General features: G+C 42.3%; 1 protein-coding gene across 8 annotated transcripts in view; it reads left to right on the plus strand.

Annotated features, from left to right (window-relative positions):
- The window catches only part of LOC128342858 (E3 ubiquitin-protein ligase RNF213-like), a 264,364-nt gene that overhangs the window by 138,519 nt on the left and 109,527 nt on the right, over positions 1 to 16,318 (plus strand). For all 8 annotated transcript variants that reach the window (XR_008315206.1, XM_053290892.1, XM_053290891.1 and 5 more), the window contains 3 exons: positions 31 to 224; positions 437 to 589; positions 9,850 to 13,440. Coding sequence is in view for 7 of the 8 variants with exons in the window: in XM_053290892.1 (XP_053146867.1) it covers positions 31 to 224; positions 437 to 589; positions 9,850 to 13,440 (3,938 nt within the window). In the remaining variant the exon portion in view is untranslated. The remainder of the gene's footprint in view (positions 1 to 30; positions 225 to 436; positions 590 to 9,849; positions 13,441 to 16,318) is intronic.

Raw genomic sequence — 16,318 nt, forward strand, 5'->3', positions numbered from 1 at the left:
CTAAAAATGCACTTTTATTATCAATTACAGGGAAATCTCTCTATGTAAAGAGAGTGCATGAGAAAATGGAGGCAAAACTGTGTGGCTGTAGAGTGCCCTTAAAAACTATTCGACTGATAGATCCCCATGTGGATGAAGGCAAAGTGCTGAAGTATCTCATTCCATATTTGGACCCTCGGTACCAGAAACGACCAATAATATTTCACTTTGACATAACCTCTTCAGTGAGTATACTGCCGTTTTGACATAGGAATGGGAGTTGGTCTCACGGACTCTGTCCCTCTCAATTAAAACTTTGTCAGTGAACATTTTTATAATTGGTAGTGGCCAAGAAGAATGAGGACATCTGATTAAAGCCCAGGAATTTTATATGGGGTAGTACAAAATGTGATAAATAAATCACTTGGGTGTCCATTGCATTTCTGTATCCTTCTAGGTCCAGAGTGGAATTCCAGAATTTCTGTTCAAGCTGTTCGTTTTACAATACCTATCAGATATAGATGGGAAGCTCTGGCTCCGGAAACAGTGTCACCTGTATGTTGTAGAAATCCTTGAAGCATCTCTATCGCCAAGAACAAAAACAAGAGCTGTAAGTAATATGGATATATAACTGCTAACTACTTAATACTTGCCAGTGCTCATTTTGTAGTATGTAGCCCACTACCCACCAAAACCTACCTGGAACACTTTAATTCAGGGGCTCTCAAACTTAGGTCCCCAGATGTTCTTAGATCACAGCTCCCATCATTCCTAGCCACAATGACCTACAGCTAGGGAAGGTGAAAGTTGTAGTGCAATGACATCTGGGGACCAAAGTTTGAGAACCCCATCTTCAAAGTATTTTAAACGTTAAAATACTTGCACATATTTTAATATATCTGTATTGAGAAGTTCTTTTGAATTATGTTATACCATATATCTTCACTGTACTGTCTCCTCTTCATGGTCTCTCTACAGTCACACCTGTGGAATCTGTGGCTGTACATAGCATCATTCTCTTTTGGTACAGGAGAGCATCTCATTTTGGTTACCTCCTCACTTGCTTGCTCCAGACACAGGGCAATAGGGAAATATTTAAGAGTCAGGAAGTGGAGAAGCCCACCTCTTAACCAGTGTTCCCTCTAAGGTGTGCGTGTGCTCGTGTGTTTTTTGATGTCTGCTCCGTTAATTTTAAATCTCACTCAGGTGGAATCAGGAAGGCCCCCTTCTGAATGCATGCCCGCACATTCTGAATGCATGTCCTTACTGCCTTGATACTGCGGCCCAGAACAAAATTCATTCTGCACACAGATGAAAAAAAATTAGAGAGAACACTGCTCTTGACTCTAAAAGGCAGGACAGTTTTTCTGTGCTGCCTGCTCCAGACAGCCAGTTTTAGTATAGTTCTTCTCCCCTAGAGGCCCTATCTCTTCTAGAAGCATAAGCACTCTAGGGATGTCTCCCCCTCAGCCTCCTCTTCAGACTTCTGGAGAGAAAGAGAGGAGGAGAGTTTTTTAAAGTTATTCAAAAAAAGAGTCTCAAGAAGAAACTTACTTCTTTCTCCATGTTCTTCAAAATCAGAATGGTAGTCTCCTGACCATCTTCCCTTGATAACTATGGACATACCACCTGACTCCCCTCACCAACCTGATTTGGAGAGATGAGGATGATAGAAAAGATGGTGAATGGTCAGAGGAGAAGGATTCCTCATTGCCCATTACATTGCCTTGACATTTTGTTGGGAACAATTTTGTGCGACTTCTTAATAAAGCTATTACAGTGCTAGAGCTCAGCCTCAAGTGCTTCAGAAGCACAAATGCAGTCGAAAGGCTCTGGTTTTTCCAAAAGTCAAGTCTTCTCATCATGATATTCCATTTCCTGAGTGTTTTCAGGAATTGGTTCAGTCAGAGTGCATGTAACCAGATGCATTTTAGCCATGTCTAATAGACTATACTTTCCAGAGGACATGATTGAGCAGCTAAAGACACCCCCTCATTGATAAACCAGCAGCTGACATCATTTCTGGAGCCATTTTGCTGAAAGATGGAGACAGCACCCTAAGGGATCAATCAGACAAGGCAGAAGCTGCCCTAAAGTGAGTCCCTGAAGCAAGGACCTTGGCCATAAGGGCATGACCTGCTTCACCTATTTTGTCCAGAGTGGCCATGTTTTGCTTGGTAAAGTTATTTCACAATCAGCCACAGAGAGGCTTTGCAAAACTCTCTTAAAGATTCAGACAGCATCCACCTTTGTAGCAATCATGAATTTGGACACACTTAATTTTTCTTCAAGGACCATAGCTTCAGCATTCAGTGCCAAGTGTTAATGAAACTGTCCCAGGGTGATTGGTGAACACCCTTAAATCTGTATTTGGGCTTGCATGGGGAAATTGTGTTAGAGAGGACAGTTCCACGTCATATTTAATTTGTGCAAAGTTGTGGGCCCAGGAAATAACTGGACTGAGGCAAGATTTGAGTCTCAAAATCAAAGGAAATTATTTATTGTAGGGAGGGGTACAGTGGAAAGAAATGTGTGGTTAAAGCAATATTATTCTTAAAGATACATTCAACAGCCATGAGGCATTTTGGCTTAAAGTACTAATTGTATAAATTCCCAGGTGGGCAAGAGAAAGAGACTTTTAGAGAAGGAGGCGGCCGAGTTTAAGAAAAGGAAATAGGGATAGTTGGGCCCAGCAAGGGGCAAACGTTCATATCACCTGATCTGGATGAAGAAACCTTGGGGCTTCTGGAACAACCGAAGGACCTCATTCCTTGGGGACAGCTCAGTCAGAGGCAGGGGAGAGAAGATCGGAGGGATTAGTTGATGGAGGTGAATCCATAAGGGTGCTTCCTCTGTGGAACCAGATTCCTATGTTGGCAAGGAAGACTAGGTAGTTCAGGTTGGGCAAGAAAGCCGATCTGGGGAGTGTCACAAAGAACTGAACACAGCCTGGTGTGGTGACCTGTGAACAGTAAACTGCCCAAGCAGCTACTGACTCCAAGGTAAATTGTATGCAAACAGCACCCTGGCTCATGAAACTGGGGCTTGTTATACCCCAAAACATGTCCTGGGGGAACACCCCAATTGACATTTTTTGTTGAATAGGTGTGTTGGGTGGAACCGGCAAAGATTCCATTGTTGCTGATCACTCTTCCTGAGTGTAACAATGTGGGAATTACCTAGGCACACCAAGGCTGTTTGTCATGAAAATATAGTGCATAGACGTGAGAAGAGGAAATCTGCATGGACAGAGAATCTAATAATCCAATCAGTACTTTTAATGGGTGCATCTCTAGATCCTTATCACTGACTCAATCTCTTTGGGGTGTGGGGGAGAGATTTACTTCTAAGAGCCTTATCTGCGTTCTTCCTGCTGGGTTAATTGGCTCATTAGCTTGCTGCTATTCTTTGTAAAAGGAGGGGAGGATCTGAAGCAGGTTCACTCCGAGTGTAGGGTGGCCTTGGCTGACATTTAACCTGCTTTAATTAACTTCTGGGGTCTACTTAGGGTATCCCACATAGGGAGGGCATGCATCTGCTCCCTTTTCCAATTTGCTTGTTAGTAGCCAAATCTAGAGGTGACTGGCCCACCATCAGTTAAGCGACCTGTCCCCATGTGCCACAAACTGATAGCTAATGCTGCTGTGAGGCTCCTGAGCGCATCAAGAGTGAGATCTCCAAGCCTGGAGACTTAAACACAAACAAGGGGGCTCCTGGGATCTGGAAGAAAAGGACTGCTACTCACAGGAGGCATTTGTGGCTGAAGCATTGGATTGTGAATGTTGCATCTCAAATGAACTTTGTCACAGTACCTTTTCAGATAATGAAATTACTTTAAAGAAATATTGTTTGAGACCCAAGATAAATAGAAGGCATTTCCTTCCTCTCCTGTAGTAATAATAATAATTATTATTATTATTGTTAATAAATAATAAATAAACTTAATTAGCTGCCCCATAAAAATTTGCCTATCTGGTCCTTCAGGGAGAGTGCAATTCCATCTAGAACAGGCAGCAGAACCACCAATCAACAGTACTTGTCTGGATTGAGTCTGTTTGTTCACCCTCATCCAGTCCATTACTGCATCCAGGCTCTCCTAGGAGAAAGGAGGACTGTAGACAACCTAGAAAATTGGCACCCATTTCTTGCTCTTTCCTCCAAAACACCATTCTGAAATGGGGATATGAGAGTTCAATGCACACCGTAGAATGGGCAGAGATTCCAGCCCAGATCATCCAACCAACACATCTGAGCCTTGGCCTCCTGCAGATCCAGACATAGTTACTGACTGTCTGCTCCCATGAGTAGACAGTTGTTTCGGCAACTTGCATGCTTGAGAGAGCTCGTCTTCAGATGCATGGGTCTTCTGCACTGAGCAAGAAGGTTATATAACAGAATAATCTAAAAAAGCCATATTGCAGATTTGTACTTTAAGTGCAAAACACTTAAAGTTGCTTTAAGCCATCTGCCACCTGATGGACATTGAAGCCCATTGGAAAGGTCCTGGTGTAATGGCACCAACTCAGTTTTTTTGGTAGTCTCTTTACCCTCTCCCAAAGGACAGACACCTGAGGGATATACTAAATCTCAGACTTCTCAACAAAATCCTACATCATTAGAAATTCCCACGGAGACTCTCAGATTGACCACCCAAAGCCATGCAATTGCACCAGTGCTAGTGTCTGTATATCTGAAGGAAGCCTACCTACATGTTCCACTATATCACAACAGCTGCCATTTTCTCATATTTACCTATGATGGGTCACACTTTGAATACAAGGCCTTGCTCTTCGGCCTGGTCCAGTCTTCAAGAGTGCTCAAGTATCTAGATGCACTCATTGCTCATCTAAGAAATAAGAAAGATGCATATAGTTAGGAGTAACAAGCTTCTCCTCCGGTCACACACTCACAACCAGATCTTATTCAGCATTCAGATTACAGTCCAGGTGTTTGCAAACACAGACATACCATCAACACTCAAAAGAGCCACCTTGTCAGCTGCTACATTTTGGGAGTAGTATTCAGTATTTAATGGGGCAGAATCTTTCTCCTGCAGGAAATATTTTTTCATCTGTCCAGTCTCATATCCACTATTTAATCATCTCCCACAGCCAGTCTTCAGAGCCAAGCTTATCTCCTTGCCTTATGGTGGGAACTTTGGAGTGAGACCCATAGGTCAGACCTCACTGCAGGCCATGAGGGTGGTCTCTTCCTCCATTGCAACAGGATATATAAAAGAAGTACAGGTCAGTTGTGATTTTGCCAGAATTTTGTCAACCTCATCAGTTGGTCCCATCCAGTCTGTTCCAAGAGAAATGATTTTAGGAACCAACAACTGAGGCAGAGCTTTCTGACACTGGGCAGTACATTTTGCTCCAGAAAGTCTTGATAGTCTTGAGACTTCATTGTTCCCTTCACAGACTCAAGGCACCCCGTGCCAGACGAAGCAAAGCAGCCCCAAAATATAACCAAGCCTCCTCATGTTTCACAGTAGGTATGGTGTTCTTTTCTTTGAAAGCTTCATTTTTCTGTGTGTGGACATCGAGCTGATGTGACTTGCCCAAAAGCTCCAGTTTTGTCTCATCTGTCCAAAGGACATTTTCCCAGAAGCGTTGTGGCTTGTCAATATGCATTTTAGCAAATTCCAGTCTGGCTTTTTTATGTTTTTCTTTCAACAGTGGAATTCTCCTGGGACTTATTTCAACAGTGGAGTCCTCCTTGGTCTTCTTCCATTGAGCCCACTGTCCCTCAAAAAGCGATGGATGGTGCGATCAGACACTGATGGACCTTGACCTTGGAGTTCAGCTTGTATCTCTTAGGAAGTTGTCCTTGTCTTTTTGTCTACCATTCTCACTATCGTTCTGCCCATTTTGGGGTCGATTTTCCTCTTGTGGCCACGTCCAGGGAGGTTGGCTACAGTTCCATGGACCTTGAACTTCTTAATAATATTTTAACTGTTGTCACAGGAGCATCAAACTGCTTGGAGATGGTCTTATAGCCTTTGCCATTAACATGCTTGTCTATAATTTTCTTTCTGATCGCTTCAGACAACTCTCTCCTTTGCTTTCTCTGGTCCATGTTCATTGTGGGACACACGATGATACCAAACAGCAGAGTGACTACTTTTCTCCATTTCAGTAGGCTGAATGACTGATTGCACGATTGGAGACATGTGTGATACTAATTAAAGAAAACAACTAATTTGAAAAATCACTCAAATCCAATTATTTATGATCTTTTCTAGGGGTACCAACAAATGTGTCCAGGCCACTTTAGAATATCTTTGTAGAATAAACAATACTTTATCTCTTTTTACACTTGCTTTGCTTTACTCGATGACATATCAAAGGCATGCAGGTATACATGGGACAATTGCTTTTCATTTAATCGCTTTTCAAGAGGCATAAAACACCTTTTCAGTGCACTGTAAGGGTACCAACAAATTTGTCCACATGTGTATAAGTTGGCTGGAGCTCAGGGACATTGACATACTTCTAGCCTTTTGCTACCTGCTGAAACGTCCTCATCAGAACAGACAAAACAATGGCAAAGGCCCATATCAAGATGCAGGGTGGATTGGGTTCCACTCCTTACATCAGAAAGTGCTACTTCTCCTCCACTCCTTAGTCGCATATGACATAACAAGTGTTTCAACGTGCAAGCATACTGGCTGAGCTGCTCAGGCCTTGACCACACCTAGTGGAGCCTATCCCAGGAGTCCCAGCGCATCCTCAGTCACTTCAGCAGTCCCATAGTCTCTCTCTTCACATCTCCTGTGAATGGGAAGCTCCCTCAGTTCTCTTGCTTTCTGACCAGGGGGGCAGAGTCAATAGATGCACTGACAGCTCGTTGTCCCAGCCATCTGCTCTATGCCTTCCCTCCCAGGTGTGGGATGATCATCTTTGATGGATCGTTCTCAGTTGCACCAGTGTCATTCTATGCACTCCCTGTTGGCTTTGCCGGCCTTGGTTTTTGAAACTAATTCTAGTGAAAACACCTCTGTGGCCTCATCTAGTTACACCAGCTCTCTCCCAAGATCTGTTTTGCCACTAAAATCCAGAATGGCTTCAGTTGACGAAATGGAAGTTGAACACTGCTTTCTAGGCCCCTTCCAGTTATTCTTCAGGTGTCCTGCAGGCCAGCCACTAACAGGACCTATGATGCAACCTGGAGGGTCTTTTTCAGGTTCAGTTCAGTTTTATTTGGGTCTCTGACCAGCAATCCAAAGTAGACAGATAAAAAGCTTAACAATTCATCCTAAAGTATACCAATTAGATTAAGTATTAGAGTCTGTCTGATTCTATTAGCCACCACACAAAATTTGGCTACATTATATGTAAGGTCAGAATCATGGTTGGCAAGAAGAAAGCAAACAAACTCATCTGAATGGCTTAGAAAATTTCTTAATAAAGAAGCTAGAAGAAAAGTATGAGAATTTTGATAAAAAGTACAGCAGTAGACAAAAACATGAGCTATAGACTCCACTACTCCATCTCCACATGGGCATACCTGTTCCTCCAAAGGAATCCACCTAAAGCGATGTCTAGGATCCTTTGTGTGAGGGCTAACTTGGCACATTCATGGCTCCACACTATCAATAGATCAGGAGATAATCCAAGTGAATAGAATTTCTTGGCTATTAGTAATTTCCCTTACAATTGAAAGCCATCCTTCAGTATCAAAGGTGCCCACCCTTAGGAGGGGAAGTAAGTGTTATATTACATACCACTAGCCAGTCCCTGGTTTCCACACTTGGTACACCTGCCTCTAAACGTAAAATCACAATGGGCACACAGCAAGGCACTTGAAATAAGCTTCTCAAAAACTTGATTTGGGTTGTTTCTAAGGATATGAAATTGGGCACCATATAGGAGATTGGCTAACACTTAGCTTCATATAGTTTGATAGTAGCTGGGATATATCCACTTTTAGTTCGGGGGAAAGCCAAGGATGCTGAAACTGTTTTGGGCATTTTGCATTACAAACTCTTTATGCACATTTAAACTACTTTTTGCTTGGAGAACTAAAATATTTGAAATGGTCTACTTGCTTGCTTTTAAGCCCATCAGTACTCCAATTAAACTTCTTAGGGGACTTTGCAAACATCATGATTTTAGTTATGCAAGGAATCTTCCTTGCATAGCATGCAAGAGCCTGCAGTGCTCTTCTTCACCCAACAGGGGACAGATAAAATCACGGCATCATCTGCATAAAGGAGTACAGGTATGTGCTTAGATGCTAATATTGGACAGTGGTGATCTAAATTACTTAGCCTCTCCACCAAGGCATATATATGAAAATTAAACAGAACTGGGGCTAAAATGCAACCCTGCCTTACACCTTTCTGGGTAAGAATCTCTTCTGAAAGCTGTCTATGTGCATTGCATCTAACTCACAAATGGCTGTTCTCATACAATATGTAAAGAAAAAGAAGCAATCTCTGATCAGTCAAGGAGGCTGTAAGTTTTCTCCATGGTTGCGCCCATGAAGCCTTTTTTAGGAGGCAATGGAAGATTTCTCTTCTGCAGGCTTAAAGTAATTCCTCATCTTTCTCCAAGTGGGTCTTGATCAAGGCCTGAGAACTGAGCATTCTGAAGCAACAGGCATCTTCCCCCGATGCCATTTTGTTCAAACTGGGCAAGAAGCCCTTTAGTTGTCTCAACGACTCTCAGAATTGATCATACTAACAATTATATTAGCATACCAGTTCAGTCATTGTCTGTACCAGATTCCATCCAAACTCAGGTGAACTGTAAATGCTCTGCAAGCCTTCAACAGAGATGTTTTTATTCCTAAACTCTGAGGCACAAAAACTCAGCTGTCCCCTTTTCCCAAACATTATGTTTTGGATGTATATCGTGCTAACACTGTTCCAGGTAAGATCACCTGCATGTATGAATTCACAGAGACCATGAAGAATAACGCATTGCTTATCTGTGCTTTTGAGTGGTCATTTGTGTACTTGCCCAACCTTGCCATAGTGATTCATTTCTGTTATTGTCAATCTTAAGGTTCTGTTGTGGTGATTCGTTTGAACAGAGGGATGAGGAATGGGTTACACCCAGTTGGGGATGTTGTTAACATGCAGCCCCACCATTTAAAATTTGCCATTATGACAACACAGCAAAACATTTCAGTTTGATTGCAATTTTACATAATTTATTCTCTAGGAAAGTTAGAATCCTATGTAGAAGACTGTTTCCAACATTTCTCACTCTCTCAATAACAGAATATTGGAAGATGCAGAAACAGTCCACCTTGCCAGCCTTTCATCATAGAACCCATGACCCTCCTCCTCCTCAGGGCCTGGAGATGATGGCAGGTTGAGCTAGCAGGCGAACAGGGGCCAGGTTGGGAAAAGCAGCCCTGGCTGGCCACTTGCTCTATATGTAGCAGTGATGGATGGAAGTATGTGGCCATTGTTTTAAGCAGAGCAAAATACTGGATCAGGCTAGTTTCTCCTCTTGAGGATGGTGTTAAATACTGAGAGGAGTTAGAAACTCGAATTTCCATCCTTTCCTTTGCTGTCACTACTCTACCAATGCCACTTCTAATATGTATGTGTTCTAATATCTGCAATGGAAGGTAAAAGTTAGGACTTTTTTCCTTCAGATTTTTAGTTTGTGACAGAGAACTGGGGAGAACATTTCATATCTCAGATTTGAAAAACATCAAAGAAACTGATGAAATGTAGAGGGTGAACAGAACAGAGCTGTTGTTTTTTAAAGTGGTTATATGCCCTATTGAAAATTGAGTCTTGGCAGTAATTCAAAATGGGAATACTGTGGGGAAAGTGATGTACCTTTTGAGAAAGGAAGAAATAAATGAAGTTTGTGACATCACAAGAATATTATCTTTTCTTTCTTTTAGATTTCTCCAGGACTGAAGTACAACTTCCTTGATATGTTCCCCAAAATAACCTGTAGATCTCCCAAGGAAGTACTAGAAATGGACACCCAGAGGAACCCTTCCCAGGACTTATCAGACCCAGGCATGGATCAGGAAGCATTCTATAATGAAGCCTTTCAGAGACCATTCCAGTACTTGAGAAGATCCAACAGAAATGAGAATCTTGACACATTTAATTATGAAGAAGGCTCTGTTGAAGGGACTCCAGAAGAATGCCTACAGCTATTCCTGATCTATTGTGGAGTGATAGATCCTTCATGGTCAGAATTAAGGAACTTTGCTTGGTTTCTGAACCTTCAGCTGAGAAATTGTGAAACGTCTGTGTTCTGTAATGCAGCTTTTGTACAGGACACTTTGCAGGGCTTCAAAAACTTTGTGGTCACCTTTATGATTTTAATGGCAAAGGATTTTGCAACACCGTCACTTAATATTTCTGATGAGAGCCCTGGAAGACAGTCTTTTGACATGGAAGGAGTCACAGAAGAAGATCTTCTTCCATTCCGCATTCGGAAAAAGTGGGAGTCTGAACCCCACCCATATATATTTTTCAATGAGGATTCTGTATCCATGACATTCATTGGGTTTCATCTCCAGCCTCATCCTAATGGTAGCATTGATGCCATCAATCCCTTGAACGGAAATGTCATCAAGAGTAATGTGATGACCACGCAGCTGTACCAAGGATTGCTCCTTCAGAGAGTCCCCTTTAATGTTAATTTTGATGCATTGCCCAGACATGAGAAAATTGAGAAACTTTGCATGGTTTTAGGAATCCAGTGGCCAATTGATCCTGATGAAACATACGAACTGACAACAGACAATATCCTAAAGATTCTTGCCATTGAAATGCGATTCAGGTGTGGGATTCCTGTAGTCCTCATGGGAGAAACTGGCTGTGGAAAAACCAGACTTATAAAATTCCTGTGCGAACTGCGTAGGAGCGGTGCCAGTGCTGAGAACATGAAGCTCATCAAAGTCCACGGAGGCACCACTGCAGATACAATCTATGCTAAAGTCAGGGAAGCAGAAGGCCTTGCTACTGAGAACAAACAGCATTACCAGTTTGACACCATCTTATTTTTTGATGAAGCCAACACTACCGAAGCTGTCAGCAGCATCAAGGAAGTCCTGTGTGACCGCACAGTGGATGGGCAGCCTTTGATCTGCGACTCAGGCTTGCAGATCATAGCTGCATGCAACCCATACCGTAAACACACAGAAAGGATGATTGAACGCTTGGAGTCATCTGGCTTAGGTTATCGAGTCAAAGCAGAGGAGACCACGGACAAGCTTGGTTCCATTCCTCTTAGGCAGCTTGTATACCGTGTCCACGCACTCCCTGGTAGCATGATACCTCTAGTGTGGGATTTTGGGCAATTGAACAACTTTACTGAAAAACTCTATATCCAGCAGATTGTGCAAAGACTTACTAGGTCAATACGAATGTCTGATGCTAACCTCAAGACAATAACAGAGGTGCTTTTTGAGTCCCAGACATATATGCGGCAAAGGAATGACGAATGCAGCTTTATCAGTCTCCGAGATGTAGAACGGTGCGTGGAAGTCTTTAAATGGTTTTACAGCCATAATGAACTGCTAATGACACATATGGAGAAGTATCTTGCAGAGAAGGAGACTGCTAAAGGCTACATCAGGAGAGACAGAGTCATCTGGTCCTTGGTGCTTTCAGTTGGTGTTTGCTACCATGCCTCCCTGGAAAGTAAAAAAGAGTACCGAAAAACTATCAGTGAAATCCTTCCAGCGCCATATGATAATGAAAAGGGAATCCTTGAAGAAATTGGCTTAATTCAGGATCTGTTTTTGAGTGGTACACCTCTCAGGGAAAGAATAGCAAGGAACTTGGCACTGAAGGAAAACGTCTTCATGATGGTCATCTGCATTGAGCTCAAAATCCCTTTGTTCCTAATCGGAAAGCCTGGCAGCTCAAAATCTCTGGCCAAAACCATTGTGGCCGATGCCATGCAAGGCCAAGCAGCACATTCTGAGCTTTACAAAGAATTGAAACAGATCCATTTGGTGTCCTTCCAGTGCAGCCCACACTCCACCCCTGAGGGAATCATCAGTACTTTCAAGCACTGTGCTCGTTTCCAAGAAGGGAAGAACCTGAAGGAGTACGTCTCCGTGGTGGTGCTAGATGAAATTGGCTTGGCTGAAGACTCCCCCAAAATGCCTCTGAAGACCCTTCACCCGCTCTTGGAAGACGGATGTGTTGATGACATCCCCCTCCCTCATAAGAAAGTTGGCTTCATTGGGATATCAAACTGGGCTCTGGATCCTGCCAAGATGAATCGAGGTATCTTTGTGTCTCGTGGAGACCCAAACAAGAAGGAACTCCTAGAAAGTGCAAAGGGTATCTGTTCTTCAGCACCTTTCATTCTGCAGAAAGTTAAGCATTTCTTTCCCATCTTTGCAAATGCATACGATAAGATTTGCAAAGGTAAAGGTAAGGAGTTCTTTGGGTTGCGTGACTATTACAGCCTGATAAAAATGATATTTACTCTGACAAAAAAGTCTAAAAGAGAGCCCTCTCCCCGTGAGATAGCAGAGGTGGTTCTTCGTAACTTCAGTGGCAAAGAAGGTGTTGAGGCCCTGGACATCTTTATGTCTAAGATCCCAGAGAAAGCAGATGTCGAGAACATCAGCACAACTGATCTGATCCAACAGAATATTTACAGTGACTGTCAGGATGGTGAATGCCGGTACCTGCTCGTGTTAACAGAAAACTATGCCGCGCTTCAAATCCTCCAGCAGACATTTTTCAAAGGCACACAACAGCCAGAAATCATTTTTGGTTCCAGCTTTCCCAGAGACCAGGAATATACCCAGATCTGCAGAAATATCAACCGAGTGAAGATCTGCATGGAGACCGGGAAGATGGTGGTTCTTCTCAACTTGCAGAATCTCTACGAAAGCCTCTATGATGCCCTCAACCAGTATTATGTTCATCTTGCTGATCAGAAGTATGTTGACTTGGGGCTAGGGACCCATCGAGTGAAATGCAGAGTTCATCCTAAATTCCGTTTGATTGTCATTGAAGAGAAAGAGGTGGTGTACAAGCAGTTCCCCATTCCGTTGATCAACAGGCTTGAAAAACATTATCTGGATATCAATACTGTGTTAGACAAAAGGCAGAAGGACATTGTGAAAGAATTGGAGGAGTGGGTGAAGAGCTTCACGGCAGTTGATTCAGAAAAGCAGTTTATGGGCCAGCAGGAATATACCCCTTCTGATGTCTTTGTTGGCTACCATTCTGACACCTGTGCCTCAGTTGTCCTGCAGGTAACGGAGAAGTTGAAAAGAGAATATTCTCCTGAGGAATTGATGCCAAAAGTCCAGGAACAGGCCAAGTTGGTGCTGCTGAACTGCGCAACCCCAGATTCTGTAGTCCGTCTTGGAAACTCACGGTTGGGCTCCTTTTTGGCAGACGACTTGGCGAGAGTATACTTTCAGCAACAGCAACACACGTCCCTTCCGGACTTCCTACATGCTTTTCTTTGTACAGAGCCCAAGGGTCGCACAGTTTTTATTGAGGTGGGTTATAAAATTTCATTTTTTCCAAATATATAACAAGAACTCTTAGAGGATTAAACATGAATCACTTTCTAAAATGAAAGCCGTGTTTCAGTGATCTCTTTGCACAAGAAATGATAGCTGAATCTCTGTTTGCCTTGGAGGTCGTGATTCAGTATTGCTTGAAAGTGTTTCGTTAACATCTCATTTGCCTGGGGACAGAAAGCTTAAAACCTTTAGTATTTGAGAAAGTGAGGTAGCCAGCCCCAGGTCAGTCTTAAAACCTATCTGTTTGACCTGGCCTTTCAGAGTTTTTAAATTGTTGTAAATGGTTTTAACCTTGTAACCTGGTGTTTCAGGGTTTTTAATCTGTTTTGAATGTTTTAACTGTTATTGTTTTATGGTGTATTTCAACCTCTGTTTTTAACTGCTAATTGATTTTAATTGTTTTGTTTTAATGTAAACCGCCCTGAGCCATTTTGGAAGGGCGGTATAGAAATCAATTAATCATAAGTCAATCAAATAAATAAATAAGGGGCTGGAGAACTAGAAAACCTATTTGGGAATAATGGCCAATATCTAAATTAATGGTGCAAATAAGGAACAATAAGTTCCCTATCATGTACAATCCATATAATGAAGAGTATGTTAATAAATTGGTTTAGTATAGTTTTATGAAAGGTACTCTTAACCTGTGATCGAACAAAAGTTAAACCCAAGATGACAATTGGAAATCACATTACTAAAGCGAAGTTTATTGCAATAGAGAAACAGTGAAGTCTATTGTATGAAAAGTAATATGGTCTTTTTCAAACAAATCCACAGTGGTGACCTCCATTTCAATCTTGGTCTCTCTCAAGTGGAGAATAGTCTTAGAAAAGTTCTATAAACCTGACAGCACTGGTCCAAATGCTCTAGAATCCAGTCTTCCAAGAAATATAAACCTCAGTTATTGTCTGGGTTGTAATCATGTTTCATGTGAATATAAATAGTTAATGAGGATGCCTCAGAAAATTTCCCAATATAAGAGTACCTTATTACAAATAACATAAAATGTCAAGCAAAACGCTTATATAAAACACAATGTATGAAACTGTCTCCATTTCATATACTAAAATAACCAACTTATCTAATCGGGTAAAGAACCTTAGTATTCATGCAGTTCTGTTGTCTGCAATTAGCACGGATAGCAAAACCACGAATACTGTGTCATTAAAGTGTATGGGATTGCGGGGATAAATTTCCTGGAGGCTGGAAAATCTTGCAAAAACGCAAAGTAAAGTGCCCTTCTGTGTTCCACAGGCCTCCAGCAGTCCCTCCAGAAGTCTGAATTTTACCATTACTCTGCAGTTTTTTGTAGGAAAAAATGGTGGAGTTTTTAACTGAACAAGCCACAAAAATGGATCCTGCACTCAAATGGCAGCCAGAAATTATCTCTGAGGACATTTCTGTCCACTCCACAACTCTTGGATACATGGATTTAAACCTCCCCTCCCCCTCCCCATATGCCAAGGTTGGGTGTCAGTTCCCTAACAGCAGATACACAGATCCGTGGATGCTGGATCCTTGGGTAGCGAGGTGCTGCTCTACTCAAATTCCATCTTTTACAAACATGTAAGTACTTAATGTAAAAAAAACCCCGACAACAATCCTCAAATTTAATACAAAGCCATCTTTATATCAAATAAGTTGTAAAAATTCAAGCAAAAAGCTTGTATAATACAGTGTGTACAACCACCTCTGTTGCTTCTAGAAAATTTCCTAAGAGAACCAAGTTACTGTGACATTCTAATATGGTAAAAAGGTACTCAAACACTTCATCAAGTAGAGTTTATATACCAGCTGGAAATCAGTAGTAATTCTTTCTACAAAAAACTAAAGCTTTCCTGCCAATAATAAGTGCTGTTCCTGAAAGTACTTACAACAATGTTTATAATTGTGAATATATGCCAGAAACCTGGATAATTTTCACAAGGGGAATAAACAATCTTTCATGAAGTCCATGCAGGACTTTATTAATACAAATTAAATTAATACAAATTATTAATACAAATGAATAATGCAGAATTGATATGCTAAGCTATATACTAGCTGGAAATCAATGACATTTCTCCCCCAATGACAGAACGTATCTCCTTAAATGGGTGGTGATGCCCACTTGCTCCATGAGACAGGATCTCTTGATCTTTAGCCTTCCCATCAGGGGCGTAACTACTATTAGGCAAGGGGAGACGGCTGCCTGGGTGCCCTCACGCCTCAAGGGCCCCCCCAGAGGCAAGTCACATGACTGTATATTGTGAAGTGTGTGTGTGTCAGCGAGGGGCCCATTTTAAAATTTTGTCTCTGGGCCCACTCTAGCCTTGTTATGCCCCTGCTTCCCATGTTGCCTTGGTGCAGCTCCTCCCACTTTTGGTTCTATCTCGCTCCTAAGCAGATCACAACAAAAGAGAGCCAACCTCCTTGAGCGATTTTTTTACTATCTTGGACTTTCTCTGCCTTATTTACATCCTTCTGCTTTTCTGCCTTCCTCCCCAAGTGTCCCTTATGTGTTCATATTTTTAAAAAAAAATAAACCTGGTTTCTCCTGCATTGATTTTCCTCCGTCTCCCCCTCACCGCTCCTGCCTTCTCTCTGAGGTCATGCAGCACAAAGCACTGTCGCCCTCCCTTTCAGAGGATTCAGCCACCATGCAAAGAAGGGGAAGAATTCCTGTGCGCAGGGACCGCACCCATACAGCCCAGAGACACGTGCACCAGGCCCTTTTGAGAGAGCAGCCGGGCTCTTCGAGATGCACCCAATGCTTCTCTGTGGCGTCCAGAGCAGGTTCCTTCTCCAGGAGATCTCAACTCTCTGCCACACAGGCCACCCAGACCTCAACCTCTTCACCACTCCCTGATCA

This window comes from Hemicordylus capensis, chromosome 2, assembly GCF_027244095.1.
Source record: "Hemicordylus capensis ecotype Gifberg chromosome 2, rHemCap1.1.pri, whole genome shotgun sequence".
Classification (NCBI taxonomy): Eukaryota; Metazoa; Chordata; class Lepidosauria; order Squamata; family Cordylidae; genus Hemicordylus; species Hemicordylus capensis.